The sequence below is a fragment of the Lytechinus pictus genome, chromosome 19, assembly GCF_037042905.1.
Source record: "Lytechinus pictus isolate F3 Inbred chromosome 19, Lp3.0, whole genome shotgun sequence".
NCBI classification, from domain to species: Eukaryota; Metazoa; Echinodermata; class Echinoidea; order Temnopleuroida; family Toxopneustidae; genus Lytechinus; species Lytechinus pictus.
Window position 1 is genome coordinate 1,690,517 of NC_087263.1, and position 21,510 is coordinate 1,712,026.

The 21,510-nt window shown below is 36.3% G+C and overlaps 1 protein-coding gene across 1 annotated transcript in view; it reads right to left on the reverse strand.

Annotated features, from left to right (window-relative positions):
* The window catches only part of LOC129283328 (synaptotagmin-12-like), an 80,548-nt gene extending 59,593 nt beyond the window's left edge, over positions 1-20,955 (reverse strand). The window contains exon 1 of the mRNA XM_064114040.1: positions 20,770-20,955. Coding sequence (XP_063970110.1) covers positions 20,770-20,955 — 186 coding nt within the window. The remainder of the gene's footprint in view (positions 1-20,769) is intronic.
* Between the last annotated feature and the right edge of the window lie 555 nt (positions 20,956-21,510).

Consider the following 21,510-nt stretch of genomic DNA (forward strand, 5'->3'; position numbering starts at 1 on the left):
CTGAGTATGGCAGGTTTTGACCCTTGACATCGGAGGGCCTTCAGAGATCATTTTCAGAGGTCAATGACCTCAAAATGTGATAATGTTGGTACTTAGCATCATTGGTTCATAAAAAAATGATACAAATGATATACAAATGATACAGTTTTGTTATTTTTCAACAGATCATTTGGGTAAAGATCGCAGACCTCAGCATTTGACTGCTGAGAAAAGTGAAAGGTCAAATATCTCAAAATATATCAACCAGTGATGCCGAGTACCAATATTTTTACATTATTTTTAAGGACAATTATCTTATGAGGTCCGCAAATTTCAAAACTCAAAGCCTGTAGCAATTATCTCTGGAATTTTCAGGCACGTAAGCGTTGATATGACAAATATTTTAACATGCTAATCAAGAACTATCGATGCAAAACATCAATATTCTGATATTTTAAAGACGTTGACCTTGAGGCCATTGACCCGTAGAGGTTAGCAAAGGTCAAATTTGACTTATACGCTAATTCTAAAAGGAAGTTTATGACAGGATATAACCACAGAGCTACTAAGGCTTTTATTTTTAAAAGGGTTATGATAAGACCAGTGTTTATACTATACCTGGAATGGGATAATCATGTAAAATTGTAATGATGACAGCCATTTTGGATTTAGGCAAATTGGCATCTTTCCACCTCTTGGAATTTACTGGACTTTTAGTATATCATCTTGGAAACTTGTATTGCAATATTTTTAATGAAAGTCTTGTATATCACTAACCAGTCAGTGTCAATATTCTAAAACTTATAGCTCATTGACCTTTGTCATCTCTCCAGACAGTGTCAGAGGTCAGAACTTCCAATTCACAAAATTCTCTCTAGAATATCAGGATCGATACATTGAAAGTCAATATAAAACATATTTATTTTTCATTTTAACCATTGTTTTATGAAATATTGATGCCTTATGCAAAACATCAATTGTCTGATATTTCAAAGTCATTGAATTATGATCAGACCAGTGTTGCAATGGAACTGCTAATATAGTAATCATGAACAATTCTAACGACGGCCTCCATTTTTTTATTTATGTAAATTAGATGTCTTTCCACTACATTGATTTTTCTGGACTTTTAGTATGTCATTTTGCAGACTTCAGGAAAATGCATTGTGCTGAAATAAATTGTATTGTAATTTTTACACGAGAGGCCCGTTTATCATATACTACTGAAGCTAAGTATCAATATTCTAACATGTTAAGGTTATTGCCTTTGCCAGTGCTCCGGGGTCAAAGGTCAGAAGTTATAGTACACAAAATTCTTTCTAGTATACCTTCAAAATCAATTTCGAATAATTCTGTTTGCTTTATAACTATTATAATATTCATCATGAACTAAACATGTAAAACATCAATTTTCTGATATTTTGAGGTCGTTGACCTTAAGGTTATTGACCTCTAGAGGTCAGCAGAGGTTAAATCTGAAGCCTATGGTAAGATATACCACTAATGAACGTTAAATGCTTAAATCGTAATTTTTTGAAAGCGCTATGATCATACCAGTGTTTGTACTAATCATGAAAAATTCTCATGATGGCCGCCATTTTGAATGTATCCACTACGTGGATTTTTCTGGACTTTTAGTATGTCATCTTGGGGACTTAAGGGAAATGCATTGCGGTGAAAAATTTTTGTTGCAATTTGTTTGCAGTTCACCCCCCAAATCAGTTATTTTTCCTGGTCTATAAGGCTAACACAATTTTACAAATTTGAAATGAAATGGGGTTGCGTTTATTTTGATACACACTGTACAACATGATATAGCCAGGGGCGTGACTTCGACAGCCCCCCCCCCCCCCCCGCACGAGAGGGCTAGGCCTTGATGTGCCAGGACTTTTTATGTATAGCTAACAGAGAAACAGCTAAACTCATCTCTCCAAGTGGTTAAAAAGGAGTATATACATACATACAATTTGTAACTATACACTATACATTATACATATAGTCTTCTAAAATGCATACAAAAGCGACATTTGTGAAATTTGAGTAGTCAACTTTGATACCTTGTAAATTTATTAAAAAGAAAGAGACCAAGTTAGAATTTTATACATATGCTAATAGTATATCAATAAAGTTTTCTGGAACATTTCAAGGTAATCGCTTTATTTTTCTTAGATTTATGTAAAATCATGTAATTCCAAGATTTTCAATTTTTGGTAAAAATGACAAAAAATTTAGTTTTCCACTTAAAATATCATCCAAATTACCTATTTATCCTCTATAAATAGTACCAAATTATAGGAAATTTAATTTTCTTTCATATGACACCAATTTTGTGGCAATTAAATATTCATGTCAAAATCTATGTACAAAATATCAAATTTTCTGAAAATTTGGCGGCCATTTTGGATTTATGCAAATTAGGCGTCTTTCCACCACTGGGATTTTTCTGGACTTTTAGTATGTCATTTTGGGGACTTCAGGGAAATGCATTGTGGTGAAAAAAATTCTGTTGCAATTTGTTTGAGGTTGACCCCCCAAATCGGCTATTTTTCCTGGACTATTAGGAAAATGAACACCAATGTTTGTATCAGCGAAACAAAAACAGAATAATAATTGCAGTGGCTTAAAATATGAAAAATCTTTTTTACCCGTACAGTAAGCCAACATTCCTCACGATCGGCAACAAATATTTCCAAGGGTGGGCCACGGAAGAGTTACACCATTTTTTTTTTTTTATGGACCGACGAGCAGAAGTATTAGAGATTTCATACGACCAGAACCTCACTTTTTACATCAAATACCCTTGTTTTTATTTTCATCTGGATCTTATTTCTTTGTTCCGCTCACCCTAACTGCCTCCCCCTCCCACTACTTGAATAACCACGAGGAGTATTTGGCCCCCACCCCCTTCCCCAGATTGGCGTTTCTCCTTAAATTCTTTCGAAAGATCACTATATGAAAAAATGCTTCCATGCAATCATGGCAAAATAATTGTGGATATTATATAAAGCATTGTATAAGCAGGGAAGTGGGAACTGAGATAGGCTGCGTAACGTAATTTCAGAATTGCAACAAACATTCGTTGTAATAGAATTCCAGCGACCGATATATTGATGAAAAGAAAAAAAAAACTTTGGAATAACGAAACTTTTGGGGAAAATGACCCAAATCACCACATACCTGTAAAATCAATCTGCGTTTTGGGCAATTCCGGGCTATAAAATCGGCCATTTTCACAATATTATTCAACCTTCTGTCCAAACAAACGATTGACTACAATTAATTTTATGGTAAATAATAATGTACTACTAGGCAGTCATGTGAAAAATAGACAAGTAACAAAAAATGTGATGTCAATGGGTGAATTAGAGGCGAATATTTTGTGCGTCGTACGGGACATCTCTGTCCCCCGTAGGACACAACCTCAATTTCTATAAAAAAATATGAAAAATTTGATTTTTTTTTTTCTCGCATGGAAACACCCTTTTGGTAATGAGAAGTTCGGTCCTAAGGCGTGGCATTTTGGAGCAGTTATACCTCAGTACCAACTACATATGTGGTTTTAAATGAAAATGAATAAAACAGCTCTTTTCGACTCGCCGTACCACAGCTGTAGAGCAAATGTGACTGAGGTATTACGCAAAAGCACGATCGTGGTTAATTCCAGCTCCCGGTTCGTCTTAATCTCATTCATCAAGATACGAGAAAATACGAGAAACGTGAGTAGACTGGAATCAGTTCTATCAACTTCGTATCAATCATAGATATGCCTACAGAGATACGGAGATGGGGTGATGCCAGTCGTTAACCTCATATACTAGAAGCATCTTTTTTTTTAAATACGTACGATTTTTTTTTTCGTACACACACGGGGACATGTGTTTGCATCTTCCCATGCGAGGTAATTCAATATGAATAAGGATGCAGTTGGCCGACAACATGGCGTATAAACAAGAGAGGGTGAGAGAGAGAAAGGGGAAGAGAGTGTGAGAGGGGGGGGGGGGTAAGGAGAGGTATATGGGACTTTTTAATCCTTTTATACGAACCTTGTTTATAAATGTAAATTGTCAGTTTTTATGAATCCGCAAACAGACTACCCATTTTGTCATAAACAAACAAATCCATCGCCTCTTTATTCAATTGTTCGGGTAGCCGATATAATCTACTGGAGGTGTTGAAATATTCATTTTCTGATTGATTTCATCTAAGAAAGTTACGAGGAGAAAAAAATTGCAAACATAAAGATATCACGGCCGAAAGTTGGAAACATTTTTTAATGAAGTTGTGAAATATGAGATCTTTTTGACAGACTGATGTTGACGCCTGAGGAAGCTAAATTATTATTATCCGAAAAACAAGTGAACGATGAAGAAAGTTTAGGAAGAAAATTTCCCTTGGGAATGACTGATTAATGCTCATTAAGGCATCTTGTCAGCCAGACTGGTCAAATCACTCCATGCGTCATTAATAGCAAGCTATATCGATGACAGCTGACCAGCAGCGGGAGAGCTGGCCTGTCAGAAGGGGAGGGTGTGTGGTGGAGGAGGAGGGGGCAGTTTTTTTTAAGAAACCGTGGAAAATACATAGGGGCACTTGGAAGACTTATAACAGATTGAGGTAATCTGCCCTAATTTTATTTTTGTTTTAATCAATTAATAGCGAATTAGTAAGTTATTTCGTTTGTCTCTAACATTGCAAGATTAAACACGGAGTAATTGAGCTATACATGTCAGAGTATAATTTCAAAGGGGGGGGGGGGAGAAAGAAGCTCCTTAAAGAAAACCCCAATTTTCCCAATATATATCTGCTATTGTATTGTTTGGTCCCATCTGATGAAAATCAAACTTCAAAACGTCCGAGATATTTTAAAGATCACACCCTACATAATGCAAAGGTTGGAATTGACGAACCCCCACCCTCTAGCAGATCAAGTTATACAGGTGTAAAATGAAAAAAAAATAGATGTATTTGATTCGTTGGAATTAATTCAGAGCTAGATGAACAATGCCTTCCACAGGTATGTTTGTTTGTTAACAAAGATCTCAGTGCGTAAAATATCAGAATTATTTTTCAGAATATGTAACCACCCATGCCGGAGTGCCCCAAGGCACGAAATTAGGACACATTTTATTTTTTATTATGTTTAATGATGCTTGTCAAGAACAATTGTTGCCATATTTTAAATACGTTGACGATCTCACGTTACTTGAAAACAGAAATTTACAAAAACTATCAATATTACAAAATGTATTAGATGATTTATTAGAATGGACAGACAGTAATCATATGAAACTAAATCCTAGTAAGTGCATGGCAATGAATATAACATTTACGAAAAATGCACCCTTTTGTGAGTCTTTGCATATCGGCGAATCAGAACTGCCTTACGTTGATACTTTAAAGATTCTAGGAGTTTATATCCAACATAATTTAAATGGGACTTCCATATAAATGAAATGTTAAAAAAAGTGCAATAAAAAACTCTATATGTTTAGATTAGTGAAAAAATATAAATTACCAATTTCTGATTTAATACAAATATATATCGGATACATCCGCGCTGTTTTAGAATATTGTGTACCTGTGTTTAATGGAAGTTTAACTTTAGACCATGTACAGAAACTAGAAAGAATCCAGAAAAGAGTTTGTAAAATTATCTTAGGCAAAAGTTATTCAAATTATGAAGATGCTTTAAAACGATGGAAACTGGATACATTAAAAGATAGACGTGAACAATTATGCTCTGATTTTGCAGTATCTGTGAGCAAAAATCCACATCGTAAAAACTGGTTACCGGAAAGGAACGTTGTTGGCATGACTTTACGCAATAAACAAAAAAATATATGCAATACAAATGCAGGACCTCCCGTTTTAAACACAGTGCAATACCGTATTTTATCAATCTCCTTAATAATTTGTGAAGTGCATATTTTCATTATAATTTCGTTTTGTAAACTGGATCTTTCTTAATGTACCATTAATTTTAGCATTATTATATTATTGTTATATGCTACCTGTGCAATTGTTATACCTTTGTAAATACATACTTTTCAGCTTTTTGGCTGCAGTATGTGTATGATTGTTTTACTGGAAATAAATAAATCATGAAATGAATGAATGAATGGATGAATGAATGAATAATTCGGCTACTTGGAATTTCGGATGCTTTATGAGGAGTGGTGAACAAGACACTTTGTCATTCAGAACTTGGAAGACGATATCAATCCAACTTCAAAATGTCTCTTGTAGGGTTTTGAATTCAGTTATTTACCTTGCTAATCATTCAGAGCGTTTCATTGGGGGCTCGTAAAATAACAGAAGTGCTAAAACATGTAAAATGCCTCCCACTGGCCCACTGGATTTTTGTCAGGGGGGGGGGGGCAAAAAGGTATTTCAAGCTCGTCAGGGGGCAGGGATACATGCATGGGTGGTGGCTCGTCAGGGGGGGGGGCAGACTGCTCCTCTGCCCCCCCCCCCCCCGTAGGTACGCTAGTGATGCCTCCCTACAGTTTTTCATAGCATCGTATACATGTATGCTGTAAAGACACTCAACGGCTCTTGATGTGAACCTACACTGGCGCTAATTTTGCCTGCATATATTCCATTTGTTCGTAAGATTGTTCGTAACTTCATGAACGTCTTCGTGAGTGTAAGATTGTTTGTAGCTTTATATAGCTTCTTGCATGAGCTAGCCACCTGCGTTCCAATTTCCACCATTTTATTTCCACGATTCCAATTTTTGATGTTTTTTTAACCAAAACAATTTCAGTGCTATTTACGCTTGAATTAAGATTTTTTTTTAAATGATATTAAACGAAAGAGTAATTTCTACAAAATAGTTATTATCTGCCTTATTCTGAAAAATATGTATTTTTCCAATTTAAAAGACCTTGTGATGCATGCCCCTCTCCAATTTTCGGATGAAACAGACAGAAATCAAGCCTCTTCAATAAGTTATAATTTCTTATATACAACAATGCTAAAGATTCTATTTTGTAAATAGAGATTATGTGTGCAGTGTACAGCTAAACAGCAAGGTAGAATAAGTGGTCTATCTGACGCAATACATTCATCTCAACGATGGTAAACGTTACAGAGTCTGGATATATCATTTTGGTAATTTTTCAACATCAAAATGATGACTTTACCTGCACATCATAACCATGATTACGCCGATCCGTTGCCTCAGAAATCACAATTATGATTTTTTTGTTGAAGGAATGAAAATGCTAATAAAAAATGTAGACGAGTCAGAAAACAAGTTAAAGTTGGTACTGAAAATGCAATCGTTTTGATATTCAATGCTAATAAAGACATGGTCTGTTCGCGACAAATCTGTACATAATGGATTATATAAATGCAGATGTGTTATTTTACTCGGATCATCTACCTGCTAATCCTGGATTTCAAATACTGTTAGTTTTACAAATGAAGTTTATGGATTCGAAAAGACATCGTTATTCTTCGGTCAAAATAATGTGCATAAAGATTGACATTTTTGCAAGTATTTAAATTAAAATAGTTGAATCACATGTTATGCAAATATATTCCCGCAAGAAGGGACCTAGCGCGCATGTGCGAAAAACGTACATTTTCGAGAAAACGCAAATTATGTTTTTACCTTATTTTTGTTATTTTCGCAGCTAGTGTATTATTTTATGTCCTAATTCTCAAACTTTCTGACAAAGCAAGATTTATTTCCTTCATTCCCGGAGAAAGACGATAACGCGAAAGCGCAGTCCAATTCCGCCAGGCCGCCAGTGCGAATCGGTCTATGCGCGTAAGCAAGTTGAACAAATTATTGTCTTTTTCAGGGAACAAAATGCGTGATCCAGTTCCCTGAGAAAGGACGCGTATATGTGCGTAAATCATGTTGGAATGTTTTTGCTTATTACATCATAATGACGTCACATTTAGGTTTGAGAATGGTACCAGAAGAAAGTTCATCACATGCTTTTTTTTCAGCAACAATAAATATTTAAAAAAGAAATAAAATGCCGATAACGGTCTTTCTGCGGGTAGGCGACGATATTATGATAATGTGTAATTGTGTATCTGTTTAATAGAAGAATTCGTAATTTTAAGAATGCCCTCCCTCACACACACACACACACACACTGATAATTATAAGGGAAAATGAAGACCACTTAAAGAAACTAGGCATGTCGTCTTGATGTCAATCAGTTCATATTAAGACAGTTGGACACACTATAAGATTCCCTGCTATCACCCTATTGATATTATTTGTAATAATTGAAATAGGCCTACAGAATATATTGCCTTGAACTACATACCTGTGCCATGATGCTGCAGGGCGCGAAAGTAAACGAAATCAGACGATGCCTCTGCTTACAACAAATTATCCGACAACAGATGACTACGATCCGTTCGTTAAAGATTTACGATCATTAAACATCAAACATGACTTTGATGACCAAGAATAATCAGAGATATGATGCACTCTCCATGCTACTGGGAACCCCCAAAGACCGGCCTGTAATCAACAAGACAGCGTGCTGCGAGCTCTAAACCATGTGCACGTTTTCCCGCCAAAAAATGCATCGATTGTGAAAGCGCAGCAGACGATGATGACCACTGCTAAGGAGAGTGCGATGGTGATGGATGCCTAACGGAGGAAACGATAGAGAGTGCGGAAGAGAAAGAGAGATTCTACCTCAAGATAGCAAACATGTGTCCATGTCCGTAGGAGCACCATGCACGCCTATTAGTCTCTGTTAAAAGACATTTTAGTATACAAGTATACTGACAGACATGATTCGAGTAAGGCAATAGTTTTGACTAATGCCCGGTAAAAAATTGCCTAGAAAACCATTATTAAAAAAAAAAAAGAACAATAAATGACCATGAGACTTTTTAACTTCAAGGTCAGTTCGGGGTATTGCCCTCATGAGCTTGTCTGCAGGCACAGACCCTGATTGAAACTTTGATCAACAAGTGTGTCTCCACTCAAAGACTAGCGCATGCAAAACTTACTCTTGCAATTCTTGAGCGAGAGGGCCTTCAGTACGCAAGGCATGAGTAGGCTTCACATTCACACCTTTCGCTAGAGTGAAGGGTTTGCACAGCAGACTACTCATGAGCAGCCAATATCTGCATAATTATACAATTATGTCGATATATGAAAGTTCCCCAGAGCGTATTGTATGAAATATTGGAACGGTAGCCAAAAAAGATGGGAGATTCAAATAAATCAAAGAGTCACTAAGGAAAGAAAAGAGACAAACAAGGCAGTAATAGAAAATGTGGAGATGAGAGGGAGACTAGAGCGTCTATGAGCTGTCCTACAAAGAGTCCCCATTGATCGGACCAATCTCAGCTATGTTGGAAAATCAATCGATGTTGTTAATAAATTTTTGTGGGGCGTTAACTGCACCTCTTAAAAATAAAATAAAATAAAATAATAATAATAATATATATATATATAATATTCAGCGCACTAATTGGCTAATTACTCAAAACACCGATATATTGTTGGAATTAAGCACAAACCTTGCGAGAGGAGGTTTCGTTACTATCTATTTTTACCGAAACTCGTCCGAGATTCAAGACTAGTCATTTATTCAGCCAGCCCATGTCATCCTAGGCAGCATATGTCCACTCCGCCATTTCCCTCTTTGACTTCACAGAGGGATTGCATTTTCTGACATGTGGATCGAATGGTAGGCGGGAACACGACTTGAGAAATTGCCTCAAGAAAAATGTTCAACGGAGCAAAGATAACATCAACAAATAAATGGTATAGATTGAATCATTTAAAGGTCTTCGTTGATGTTTCACTAGAATGTGAAAGAATTTAAATCTAATTTCCTAAATTCTCAGTACGTTGACATCTACCGTAGATAAGTAAAGTTTGAATTTAAGTGTCGGTTGTCCATTGTGACGTCACAATACTAGAAATTCATGCATTGTCTGAATGGGATCAACGCAACAATCAGTAGCAAATAGGTTCTTTGCAAAGTGGATTTCGGTCGGAAACTATCAAATTTTGAATGAAACTTCAGAAAGATCAAATGCTTGGATGACCATTGTTACGTAAAATGTAGCGCAATACAGACTAAACCGACTAAGTGATCACACGTAATGTTGAGCTGACCTAAGATATTTAGCATACACATTAGTGTTTGCTTTAGCTTGAATATAATAAGTGTGAAAATAAACTTGTTGTCTCTTGTTACATCACAATGCATAGCGATTATAATAATTATATAACACGTTCATATCTACTACTGATTGACTATGAGATAATGGTATTAGTCTTTAATACGATCTCAGTTTTTCATATAGGTCCTAACACGGCATTGTAGTATTGTTTTTTTTAACCGTAATCTGAAGTCAGGTTTAACTTAGACCATTGTCTAACTCTGTGCTAAACTTATGGAAAGCCAAACAAGTCAACATTTTCTTTACATTGCATATTTCTTATGCTTACTGTGCTCTTTCCGAACTCGTGAATAAAGTTATCCTATTTATCTTTCCGAAACGGTTAGGGATGATTTGAGCAAAAAAGGGGCTGATACATTTATATTATGTTGTTAGAGATTTATGCAACTATTGGCTATCCATAGTTTAACTACAACTTTAGACCGGAGTTTAAATTAAACCCGACTTCAGAACACGGGCCAATGGGTTTAAATAAATCATGACGAACGGGCAACGAGTTGTCCATTGTGTCGTCATAATAATTAGAGCGCATCATTATTGTTTTCTCTAAAGGGTACTCGGGGGGGGGGGGTCCACAAAGATTTAAGTATGAATATACCGTGTTTACATGTAATCGGCTTTTTTGTTGCGTGTTCAGTGAAATTCTTATAATTTTGTTCGTTGATTTCCACTCTATTTTGTGTTTCATAAGCAATTACTTCCAGTCTAGATTACCCATTTAAATCTAAAGGGGTAAAAAAACATCTGAAATAACCCGTCTGTTATGCTGCAACTATATTTTTGAAAAGATGAATCGTGATAACGAATCGTTCTTGCTAATGAAACGCCCAAACCAAATCTTTTATTTACTGAAAACCCACAGTCGCCATATATCGATTCTAATGCAAAGATCCCAAGACGACATCAGACTGTTAATTTCCTGTACCTCTCCACACGTGAAGCTAGTAATCTCATTTGAGACGCTCTGCGCGTTATTACGATGTGAGTGGAATATTCTCCCCTAGTTTGAAAACTTTTAGTTAAAGGCATAGGTTAAAATTGATTTGATTTTGTTCATGTGTTGCAAGGTCCTTGTTGTCATATGTCTCTCTTATATGAAGGCCCCCCCAGGGAGGCGGTGGGGGCTTGAGCACCCCTCTTCCAAAACCGTCTTTTTGTATACATGGTCAGCCTCTCCCCTCCCACACATACACACTTTCATAACCCTACAGTATGTTGTATAAATAAAGCCTTTAAAAATGCACTGAAAATTGTTGTTTAGTGCTTTAAAAACACTGACAAATAAAATGACCGTAAAAAGACATCCCAACTAAACTTTATTTACTGCATGTGCTATAATTAAGACTCATAGGAGATACGGCATTGATTGAAGATTTTTCGCTCAGATACCTTCAGATTGTCTACAGGAATTATATTTTTTGTCATTCCTGTGCGTTTTTCATCCTTATGAAAAATATAAAATGTCATTAAAAGTCAGGACTGGCTTAACAAGACCTATCAATGTTAGACGTTGGCTTTAACTATAGGTTTCAGCTGTTAAAATCAAGGAGTTTACCTCCATGTTTCCATGTTAAAATGGATGTAATTTAAGAACAGAGTGTACTATATTCGTTTCAATCACAAATATACACACCTAAAATGTTGGGCAACATACTGTCCACTGTGTTTGGTAATGTATGTTGGTAAGAAATATATATATTCTGGGCAATTATTATCCAATTGAGCAACTTTAATTACCCAATTATTAGTTTTTATTACCCAATTTGGGCAGATTTTAACCAATAGTTGAGTGGAAAGAATGTTGCCCTGGGCTGGTTAAAAGTTGGGCATTATTTGCCCAACTATTTCAAGAGTGTATTTGAAAGGATCAGAGTAACAATTCAACCTTTAATTCATATCTTTTTTTACGTCGCACATGTTAACTTTTCAAATTAGGGAAGAAAGAGAAACGAAGGTGTTAAAAACATAGATCCTAATATTATATTAGATATTATGATTTTTGAAAATGCTTTTGAAAATTGTGCTATTTGCCACGAAAATGCAAAATATGTTCCAAGAAGACATTAATTTTTATTCAAGATAACAATTGCGAGCGAGGCTTTCCAAACGTATTTGAATATGATGGAAATAGTTTCGATTTATTTTCTAATACATGGAAAAGTTAACGAGGAAAGCCTAAAACGATCATCATTGTAATGATGACTGCTATTGTAATCGTGACTGTGATTAGCGTTCGTGATTCTAATCATGTTCGGGTTTGGTTTCACCCGGGCTAAATATTCGTCATTTGCCCTTTTTTCACTGGAACCATCATCCCAGCCATGGCATGTTTTCCTTCAGCAAGAAATATATTCACATCGTGCTGCACTCATCCCAGGTGAGGTGAATGGGTACCCGGCAGGATTAATTCCTTGAATGCACTGAGCGCTGAACGGCAGCTCGAGCTAAAGCCGGGGTAATAATAATAATAAACAATGCGCCTCGGAATGGACAATTTCTAGATAGATGGCGCTCTATATAGATACCTGTTGTTATTATTATTATTATTCAAATTACGATTTTTCTCCGTGTGAAAGGGCGGAACTTGTTTTAATGAGAAAAAAACTATGATCGATGACGCAAATCTCAGAAATTAATCTCCATGTCGGATTTAATTCCATCACGACATTCAACAAACCTCTTAATGAAATAACTTGAAAGAGTGAACTTTGAAGGATTAATACAGGACCTCCCCAGTCGGCCCGTGGCCCCCCCCCCTCCCTTTGAGAGGCACAATTAAATTTGTAATGTAAAATTGCCATTAAACCAGAAGTGTGTCCCCTCCCCCTTCGAAAGTAAAGACCTGTTTTGGGGGGGGCCTGTAAATTTTTTTTCCTCTGGAAAATGTGCCCCCCGCCCTTTCGAAAAATCCTGGATCCGCCCCGTACTTTTACACCTCGGTTAAAGTGTCGGTGTTAGGTTAACACCCCATTATTTTATTACAACACCTATGATTATTGTTTTACCACTTTTTGGTGTTGTGATTAATACTCTAGTGTTAAATTTCAATATCATAGGGTGTAATAATCCAGCGACACCATTCGGAGACTGGAAACAGTCAAAAGCAAAATTTTATCTAAATTTTGGTGCATGGTTTCGGATTAACTGCTTATTGTATATTGTACAAATACCAGAATGACACACTGAAACTACTGTGTTACAAGGATACCAGTCGGTGTTCTAACAGAACATTGGTGTAAAATACACCATATTGGGCTTTAGAATAATGCCAATGAGTGTTGAAAGAGCCATGACCCTAGAAAGCATTTGTTTTTGTTGTTCTTGTAGTTTTGCTTTGCTTTTCCAATTTTGGGAGACATTGAAAAGCTCTTTTTTGTCGCAATAGCATATTTTGTTTAGATCAAGTAGAAAAATAATTTTCATGATACAGTGGGTTGTAAGATTCACAAAGAAGCTACACTGCAAAAACTCCGGTGTTGATTTAACACCAGCCCGGAATCTATATATGTCCACACCAGAGAAGTATTGAAACAACACCAGTTTGGAATCAAACCGATGCTGTTTTAATACTAATTGGTGTTGTATAAACACCTATCTGGTGTTAGATTAAAACGAAACTGGCGTTGTTTAACACTTCTCTGGTGTGGACAGATGTAGATTCCGGGCTGCATGGAGTTACATCAACACCAGAGTTTTTGCAGTGTAAAGGACGGGGGGGGGGGGGGCATAGATATTGAAACAAATATGTCTCCAATATTCAGAAAAAACAACTAATAAGATAAGCCTACTTCAGGGATTGGCGTCGTCATTTTTAGTGGCAGTCCCCAAAGTTCAGACTTCATCTTCCAGATGAAAGGAAGCCATTAGTATTAATCCCTTTTGGTTTCTAATCCAGAGTAGCTGTTAGCAAACAACCCCGATCACATGATAAATTTAATCATTTTAGAATCAGGGGGTGTTTCACATTGAGTTAAGGGTGACTAAAGATTGTGCGTAAATTGCGAAGTGCGTAACATAAAACCCTAGTGCAACCCTACACTGTTAGAAAATTTATCCTTAAAATAAAAGAAGTTCCTGCAGCAGAGTCTCGAGAACACCTGTAAGCTTACCAGATTGCGTAATCTTACAGGAAATTGGTATTTGGTAACCTTACAAATTTCCTTAAATAAAACACCCTTTTCCCCTTTTTAAACAGACCTGTTCTGTTAAATAGCAGAAATTCCTGTTTTATGAATTTACAGAAAGAATATGTTATTGCTTTATGCAAAATCTTCTATTTTTCTGGAAAATCACGGCATTTTTAACAGTGTAACTCTAACCCAATATCTTAGATGAAATAAAGCCCGAAGCAGTTGTCGAAGGAGCAAATGTCGTGTCTTCGATTCTTCACCGTGTTAACCGCATCGGTCAGCTCATGGTCGTGAGATGCGCGCGATAGATATACCTTTAAATAATAGTTAACGAATTAATATAACATGTTAGATACATATTAATGTTAAGTTACATTCAATCTTTGTGAAAAACAATTTGCAGGTCACATCTTAGAACCTGTATTTTTAATACTTAGGGACTGCCCTGGACAGTCTTGCATGTCTAGGGCGGTGATAAGATATTCTGCTCCAGCGACAATTGCTCCGGGCTTAACTTCATCTGAGAAGAGAGTATCTCGACAAACAAAATGTTTCCACTTAATTACAAATGAATCAAGAATAATCTGCAGTAATTAATAACGATAGCTGAACTCAAATTTTAGATTTGTTTTTTCTCATTTACAAATATGAATCAATAGTAAAAAAAAAAGAGAAGTAAAAGACCTATCCGTCTGTTTTTATAAATCCCTATTTTATAGGCATATATTATAATGTATCATAAATAAAAATTAAAAATGATATATCTTATATAATTATATTTCAAATATGTTTCATATATCCCTATTATGGCCCCTAAACACAAAGCTCTACGATTAATTGTAGAGCTGAATTTCCGATTGATGGCAGCATTGAAAATCATACAATAAATGATGGGTCCCAAACGTCCACCAAACAAAATTTGTCTCGTACTTGCTTTCTATTGCCAATGGATGGCGTCCTTCCAAATCGGGGAAAATCACCATCGAGCAATGGATTTAACCATGTAAACCATGTTAACGCTGGGAGAATGGGAGTAATATGCCCGCAAAACTTCTTTCTTAGTTCGAGCACAACAAAGTTAAGTCTCTATGTTATTCATTCATATTAGGCAGCTTTTAACGATATTAAAAAAAAAAACAGTATGCTAAGGGGACCAGCTCACACAAATTTAAAAAAGAAAATAATAATTTTCAGTACACTTTAACAATAGCTAATATTCTACACTATGGCAAAAATAATGCCATACACCTCTTCATCTATACATGAATACACTACATGCAAAATGATAGCATTGGGCTTCATTTGCAATACTCTTCAGGGCAATAAATGTCAAGTCTCCCTAAAAGCAATTATTTGGATCAGGTGCCCCATTTTGTCTATTTTGTAAGATATAAAACCACTCTCAATCTAAAAATTATTTTTACAACTTCAGGATAATCTTTGGAGATATTTTTTTGATATCCAATCATTACAGGTGTTCAAAGTGTCATTTTTAAAGAAAACTAAAAAAAAAAAGTAATAAATGTGCGCTAGATATAAACAAAATCTCATTTTAAATATTTAGACAGAATTAATTACTGGAAAAGGAACGAAATAATGCTACTACCCGTTTGCAAGATTGGAAGTTACATGATTTGCGAGTAATATTGGTTTATTTTCAATCGGTCCAATACCAATTCGTCCACTTTCCATTTCGTCTAACAACCAAATGGTCCAATAGTCATTTAGTCCATATACCATTTTATGTAATTGGACTAAGTGTTAATTGGGCGAAATGAATGAAAATGAAATGGGTATTAGACCAACAGGTTATGAGACGAAATGGTCTAAGACGAAGTGATGATTCATTGGATCAAATGGTTATTGGACCAAATGGCTGTTGACGAAATGCTGATGGATGGAATGGCATAATAGACTAAATGAAGATAGATCATTGTGATGGGTGGACGAGTTGGGACTAGACGAATTGATAATTTACCGCAAAGACGTCAGCTCTCAAATGACAAGCTCGATTATATGTCATTGAAAAAAAACATTATTGTGAAATGCAAATTGAATTTAATACTAATATCCAGATTATCTATTGATAAAACTTTACATCATGAAATTTAATATGAATTTAATTGAGTAAAATCATCTTTCATTTGACACAGCACTGAAAAGAACTACATATATTGCAGTGGTAAAATGAGTTGTATCCATATATACATGTATAATGTACAGAGTGTACATCTGTGTCGCACATTTAGAGCATGGTGACAACCTTTTCCTGTGACTTCCCGTTGGATATTAGACTACTATTGCACGATTGCTATTATCGCTATATATCCACTGGTCCGTAACATAACTCCCTAGACGATCAGATGATAATTGATCTGCCATAATTGAGTAGATTAACACTGAATTTTTGATGAAATGATCGTGAATGTTACAAGGTCCCGAGATGAGAGAGAGAGAGACCAAAATCGCGTTATGATTCGACGCTCGCAAAAATATGACAATTTCCTAAATGCGATCTATCACGTCTGCTTCTCATTCTTCATTTACTCCTTCCTATTCTTCGTTTTCTTTCTTTCTTTCTTTATTTTTCTTTCTTTCTTTTTTTCATTCTTTCACTTCTTCTCTTTCTTCTTATTTTTCTTCTTCGTTGTCTTCTTCTTCTTGTCCTACTTCATCATCTTCAACCTCCTCACCCTCCTCCATCTGTGTTTTCTTCTTCATCATCTTGTTCCTCTCCTCCTTCTCCCCCTCCAACTCCTCCTGCCTTCTTCTTCTTTTTCCTATTCTTCTTCTTCTACTTCTTCTTCTCCTCCTTCTTCTTCTTCCCTCTCCCTCCATTTCTTTTTCTTCTTCATCTCTTCCTCTTTTTTTACTCATCACACCCTCATAATTCCATTTCCACCTCTTCAATCATATCATCACTTTCCTCTTGTCCTCCATTACTATTCATAACTCATTATAATAATTCTCACCTATCTCTAGTCGCATGCATTCTTGTATCACGTTACTTCTGAGGCTTTAAACACCGTCTAAAGTATCGTAAAGGGACGGTAATGTAATTATACACTCGACTATAATCTAACCATGGAGGTAGATGATCTAACATTCCTCTGTTACAAAGGTTTAGAGTTCATTCGATGTTTGTTTTTTCAGTCGTTGATATTCAAATTTGGCATTTTCAGCTGTTAGAATTGAAATCTGGCATTTATCGCGCTCTGTCGGTAATATTTCTATTTGTCATTTTACAATAGCTCTTTGAGCACTCGTACATTAGAAAGCCTATCGCATGCTTGAGAAAACAATAAACAAGATAGATCTTGAATTGCATTGATAGGCACTTCTTGGGACAAAGAGATTCGCTTTCAAGTGCTACCTATCTGACGAAAGGGTAAGATATTTCATTTTCCATATTAAATAGAAAATGATACTATGTCGACATTACAAGATATTCAGCTTTTCCAAGTCGACATACTTGCTTTATTACGGGCAGATATTAGGCCAGGTCGACACGGCGAGATACACAGTAGATAACGATGACGTCACTCGCCAAGTTGAAACGAAACTTATTATAAGACGACTTGGCAAGATTAAATACCTCGACATGTTAGTCTGCGTATTAGGTCGTTTCGACAGGATATTACAAGTTTACACCTTGACATGATAAGGCTAGAAAGTCGACATGGAAAAATAAGATATATCGCCGTGTTGTGAATTAAATGGTAATGGGGAGTTTTCACACTGTGACACAGAATGGCTTCGAGAACTCAGTAAATGTATTGAAAAAGAACAGCTTTGGGGTGTCTTTATAAATAATAATAAAATAATAATAACGTTTTATATACCCAGGGTAGCCACTTCAGTTAGGATACTGCTCACTGCTCTACCTGAGAGCCGTGCATGCATAACATAATAATTATATTATTACCCCTCTCCAATCTAAATGCTGAGCGCCTAGCAAGAAGGCAAAAGGTCCCATTTTTATAAGTCTTTGGTATGACTCGGCCGAGGATCGAACCCACGACATCCCGTTCATGAGGCGGACGCTCTGCCACTGAGCCACCATGACCGGTATCTATCAAAATTGGTGAACCGGAACAGCAATTTCGTCCTAACTATCAGCGCTGACGAATAATTGCAATATGTCGTTTGTCCGGAGTCCAGGACGAAACCAATTTTTGGATTCACCAATTTTCGACAAAGACATGTTGGCTGTTCATTGTCATGAAGGGCATTTGACAATACATTTGCTATGTTCTTGAATCCGTCGTGCGCCGTGAAGTAAGAACTTCCTCAATACAAAGTACGTCCGTATGTTCCTTTTATTGTTGCTCATTAGTATATAATTTGAATATAATCATTCGTCAGTGTAAGCAGTGCTGATGATATACATGCATCGTTCTACAACGCGGAAATCTTGTTTTACCGGGTTATGATTTATTCATAGGATAAAGGGGACACCTGTATGTAATGGATTGGTTAGCGTTCAGAGACGGGTATGAAAGAAAAAAAAATAGAAAGGAGAGCTTGGAGGGACAGCATAGATAGCGAGGGCATGACAATTTTATACCTCAGTCACATTTGCTCTACGGCGGACGTACGGCGAGTCGAAAACATGCAGCCGTTTTAAAAAATTTTGTACCAGCTACATATAGTTGGTTTGAATAAAAATCATATAAAACGGCTGTTTTCGACTCGCCGTACGGCCGACGTAGAGGTATTAATGAGAAAGAAAACACGTGACAGAGAACGAAATGGATGATAGAAACTTAATAGAAAAATACAATTTACAGGGGAAAGGATATACAGTGCGTATCAAAAAAAAGTTTACACTTAGAAAAAATCCTGTAAAATTATACATTTGTAATATTCTGACGATTTTTCCACATTTTAGCATTGGTACAGATCCATTTAAGCAAATGACGATATAACTGTCGAAAAATATTTCCGCTTGAGTGAGCACCACTTACTTTTGAAAAGTTAGTGAAAAATGATTTGCGCAGAACTTTGAAATTGTTATGCGAATAAAAGTAGACCAAAAAAATCTCGGCTTCTGTAGAAGCCCGTCGTAGCTAAGTGAACAACTCGCTGGGCTTCTGTGGAAGCCCGTCGCACGCAAAGGGTTAATCATGAAGAACACGTGGAATTTAGCTAGTAAAATTGATTTGAAGATATCTTTTACCTTTTTAAACTTGTTTCCTTGCCCAAAACACTTCGAAGAGTGCATTGCCGCGGCGCCCCACCCCACTCCCCAAAACACTGAGGCCATCGTGACGATATTTGTTTTACACTGAGCTGTGATTTACATGAAATGGCTTAGGCTTGATTTCCATTCTTTTAATCATTGTCAAGCTTGGGAAAAGTGTGGAGAAACAAGTATTAAATGAAAAATGAAATGTAAGCCCACTTTAAATGATAAAAACTTAGTGAAAAATGCTGGAGATGTCTGATATAAACTTTTGTTCAGATTCAGTTATGTCCTCAGATCCAGCTGGCACAAAAAGGGTAAAGGTTGTGCTTACTAAATGTTGAAATTTAGTCAGCAGGGCGGCAAAATTGTCACAAAATGCTTGAATGTATCCGTTTTATTTCATTTGGCTAAAAGTGCTAGGGAAATTTATGAGAAATGCTTCGTAGGGTAAGTTTGATTTCGCCCTTTCCCCTTGACACAGCGTGAAAACAAGCATTTCTGCGCAAACAGATTTCTGCGAGCTTTACAAAAATGGACAGTGCTCACTCAAGTGTAACATTGTGTCAAAACTTTTACTTTCATTGGATAGATGAAACCTAAACCCAAGATTATATGTGAAAAAATTACCCAAATGTTGTATATTTTTTAATTCCCAGGGCTTTTTCAAAGTTTAAACTTTTTTTGATACGCACTGTATATTTAGATAGATAAAGGATCATAGAGAGAGGAGGGGAGGGGGTGTAGAGCGTGAGAGAAAGATAGAGAGATTGGTGTTTGCTATAACTTGCAAGGACGGTGTGACGTTTCATTAATACTTAAACTATAGCAAGTCCTTTTATTTACTACATTTCAAGGAAAGAAGTCATATAAAAAATAGAAAAAACAAGTATTTCATTAGCATGATTAGAAGATATATTTCATTTGAAGATATAAACAATAGAAGTGGAAATACTTCTATCGAAGTGGAAATACTTCAAGCGAAGTGTAAATTCAGATATCCAGGATCACATTTCATAGATACTGGTTAGAGTAACATAATTCTATAACAAACAAAAAACAACCATCATCCAATCAGATTGAATGATCTCAGCGGCTTTGAACCGTTATTGCATATATATATATATATATATATATATTATAGTAAGTTATATGAAACGGGCCTCAGATACTAGTATATAGTCAGATATATCAAACTTAGTTTCATGCACAAAGTAAATGTAATCAACAATGGCATAATAATAACATTTAATATAAAATCATTAATGAAGAATAATATCACGTGATTTTTCTAACCTGATACGCCGCCTGAAATTCTGATTTAACCAAGATCTTCTTATCTTCCTCTGTTAGTCTCCCTGTCAGCCGCCCCCACAGGTTTCCAACGTTACACTCACGACAGAACTTGGTCACCCCTGCTACAACGGCCACCGTTCCGAGGGTAACTCCAGAAACGACTAGAGCGACGGCTATCATAGGCATCCTAAGGAACTCTGAAAAAAGGGAATAGTCTGCTATAAGTACAAGAACATACGAAAAAAAAATAAAGTACAATATATTGCTACACTTTAAAACTGCGAGTCCGGTTGGTGCCACGCTTAGTTCGGGTTCATCATGACCCGGAGTAAGATCCGATATTGGGGGTCATGTGGGTATTTCATAAAGCGGATCGCAAGTTCAGAGCGACTTTAAGAACGACGGGTGATCCCCTCCTTGTGGTAAATGCTATACACCAAAACGTTCATTGGCGATGGTTTAGCACGTAAGAAAGGTTCAATCACCAGGCGTTCTTAAAGTCAGCTTTATAAAACACCCACCAGGTGTAGGTAACGTTTCCTGAAGCGATAGGTCCGATGTTTTATCCGTGGAATCTGTTTTATCTGATAGTTACCTATAACTACCAGCGCTCCCCAGCTAATAAAAATCAAGAAATGTTGACATGTTGAGGGAACGCTCCCCTTACCCTTTCTGCATCACAGTCATGATCCACATCTGGGGCCCGTTGCAGAAAGAGTTGCGATCAAATGCAACTCAAAA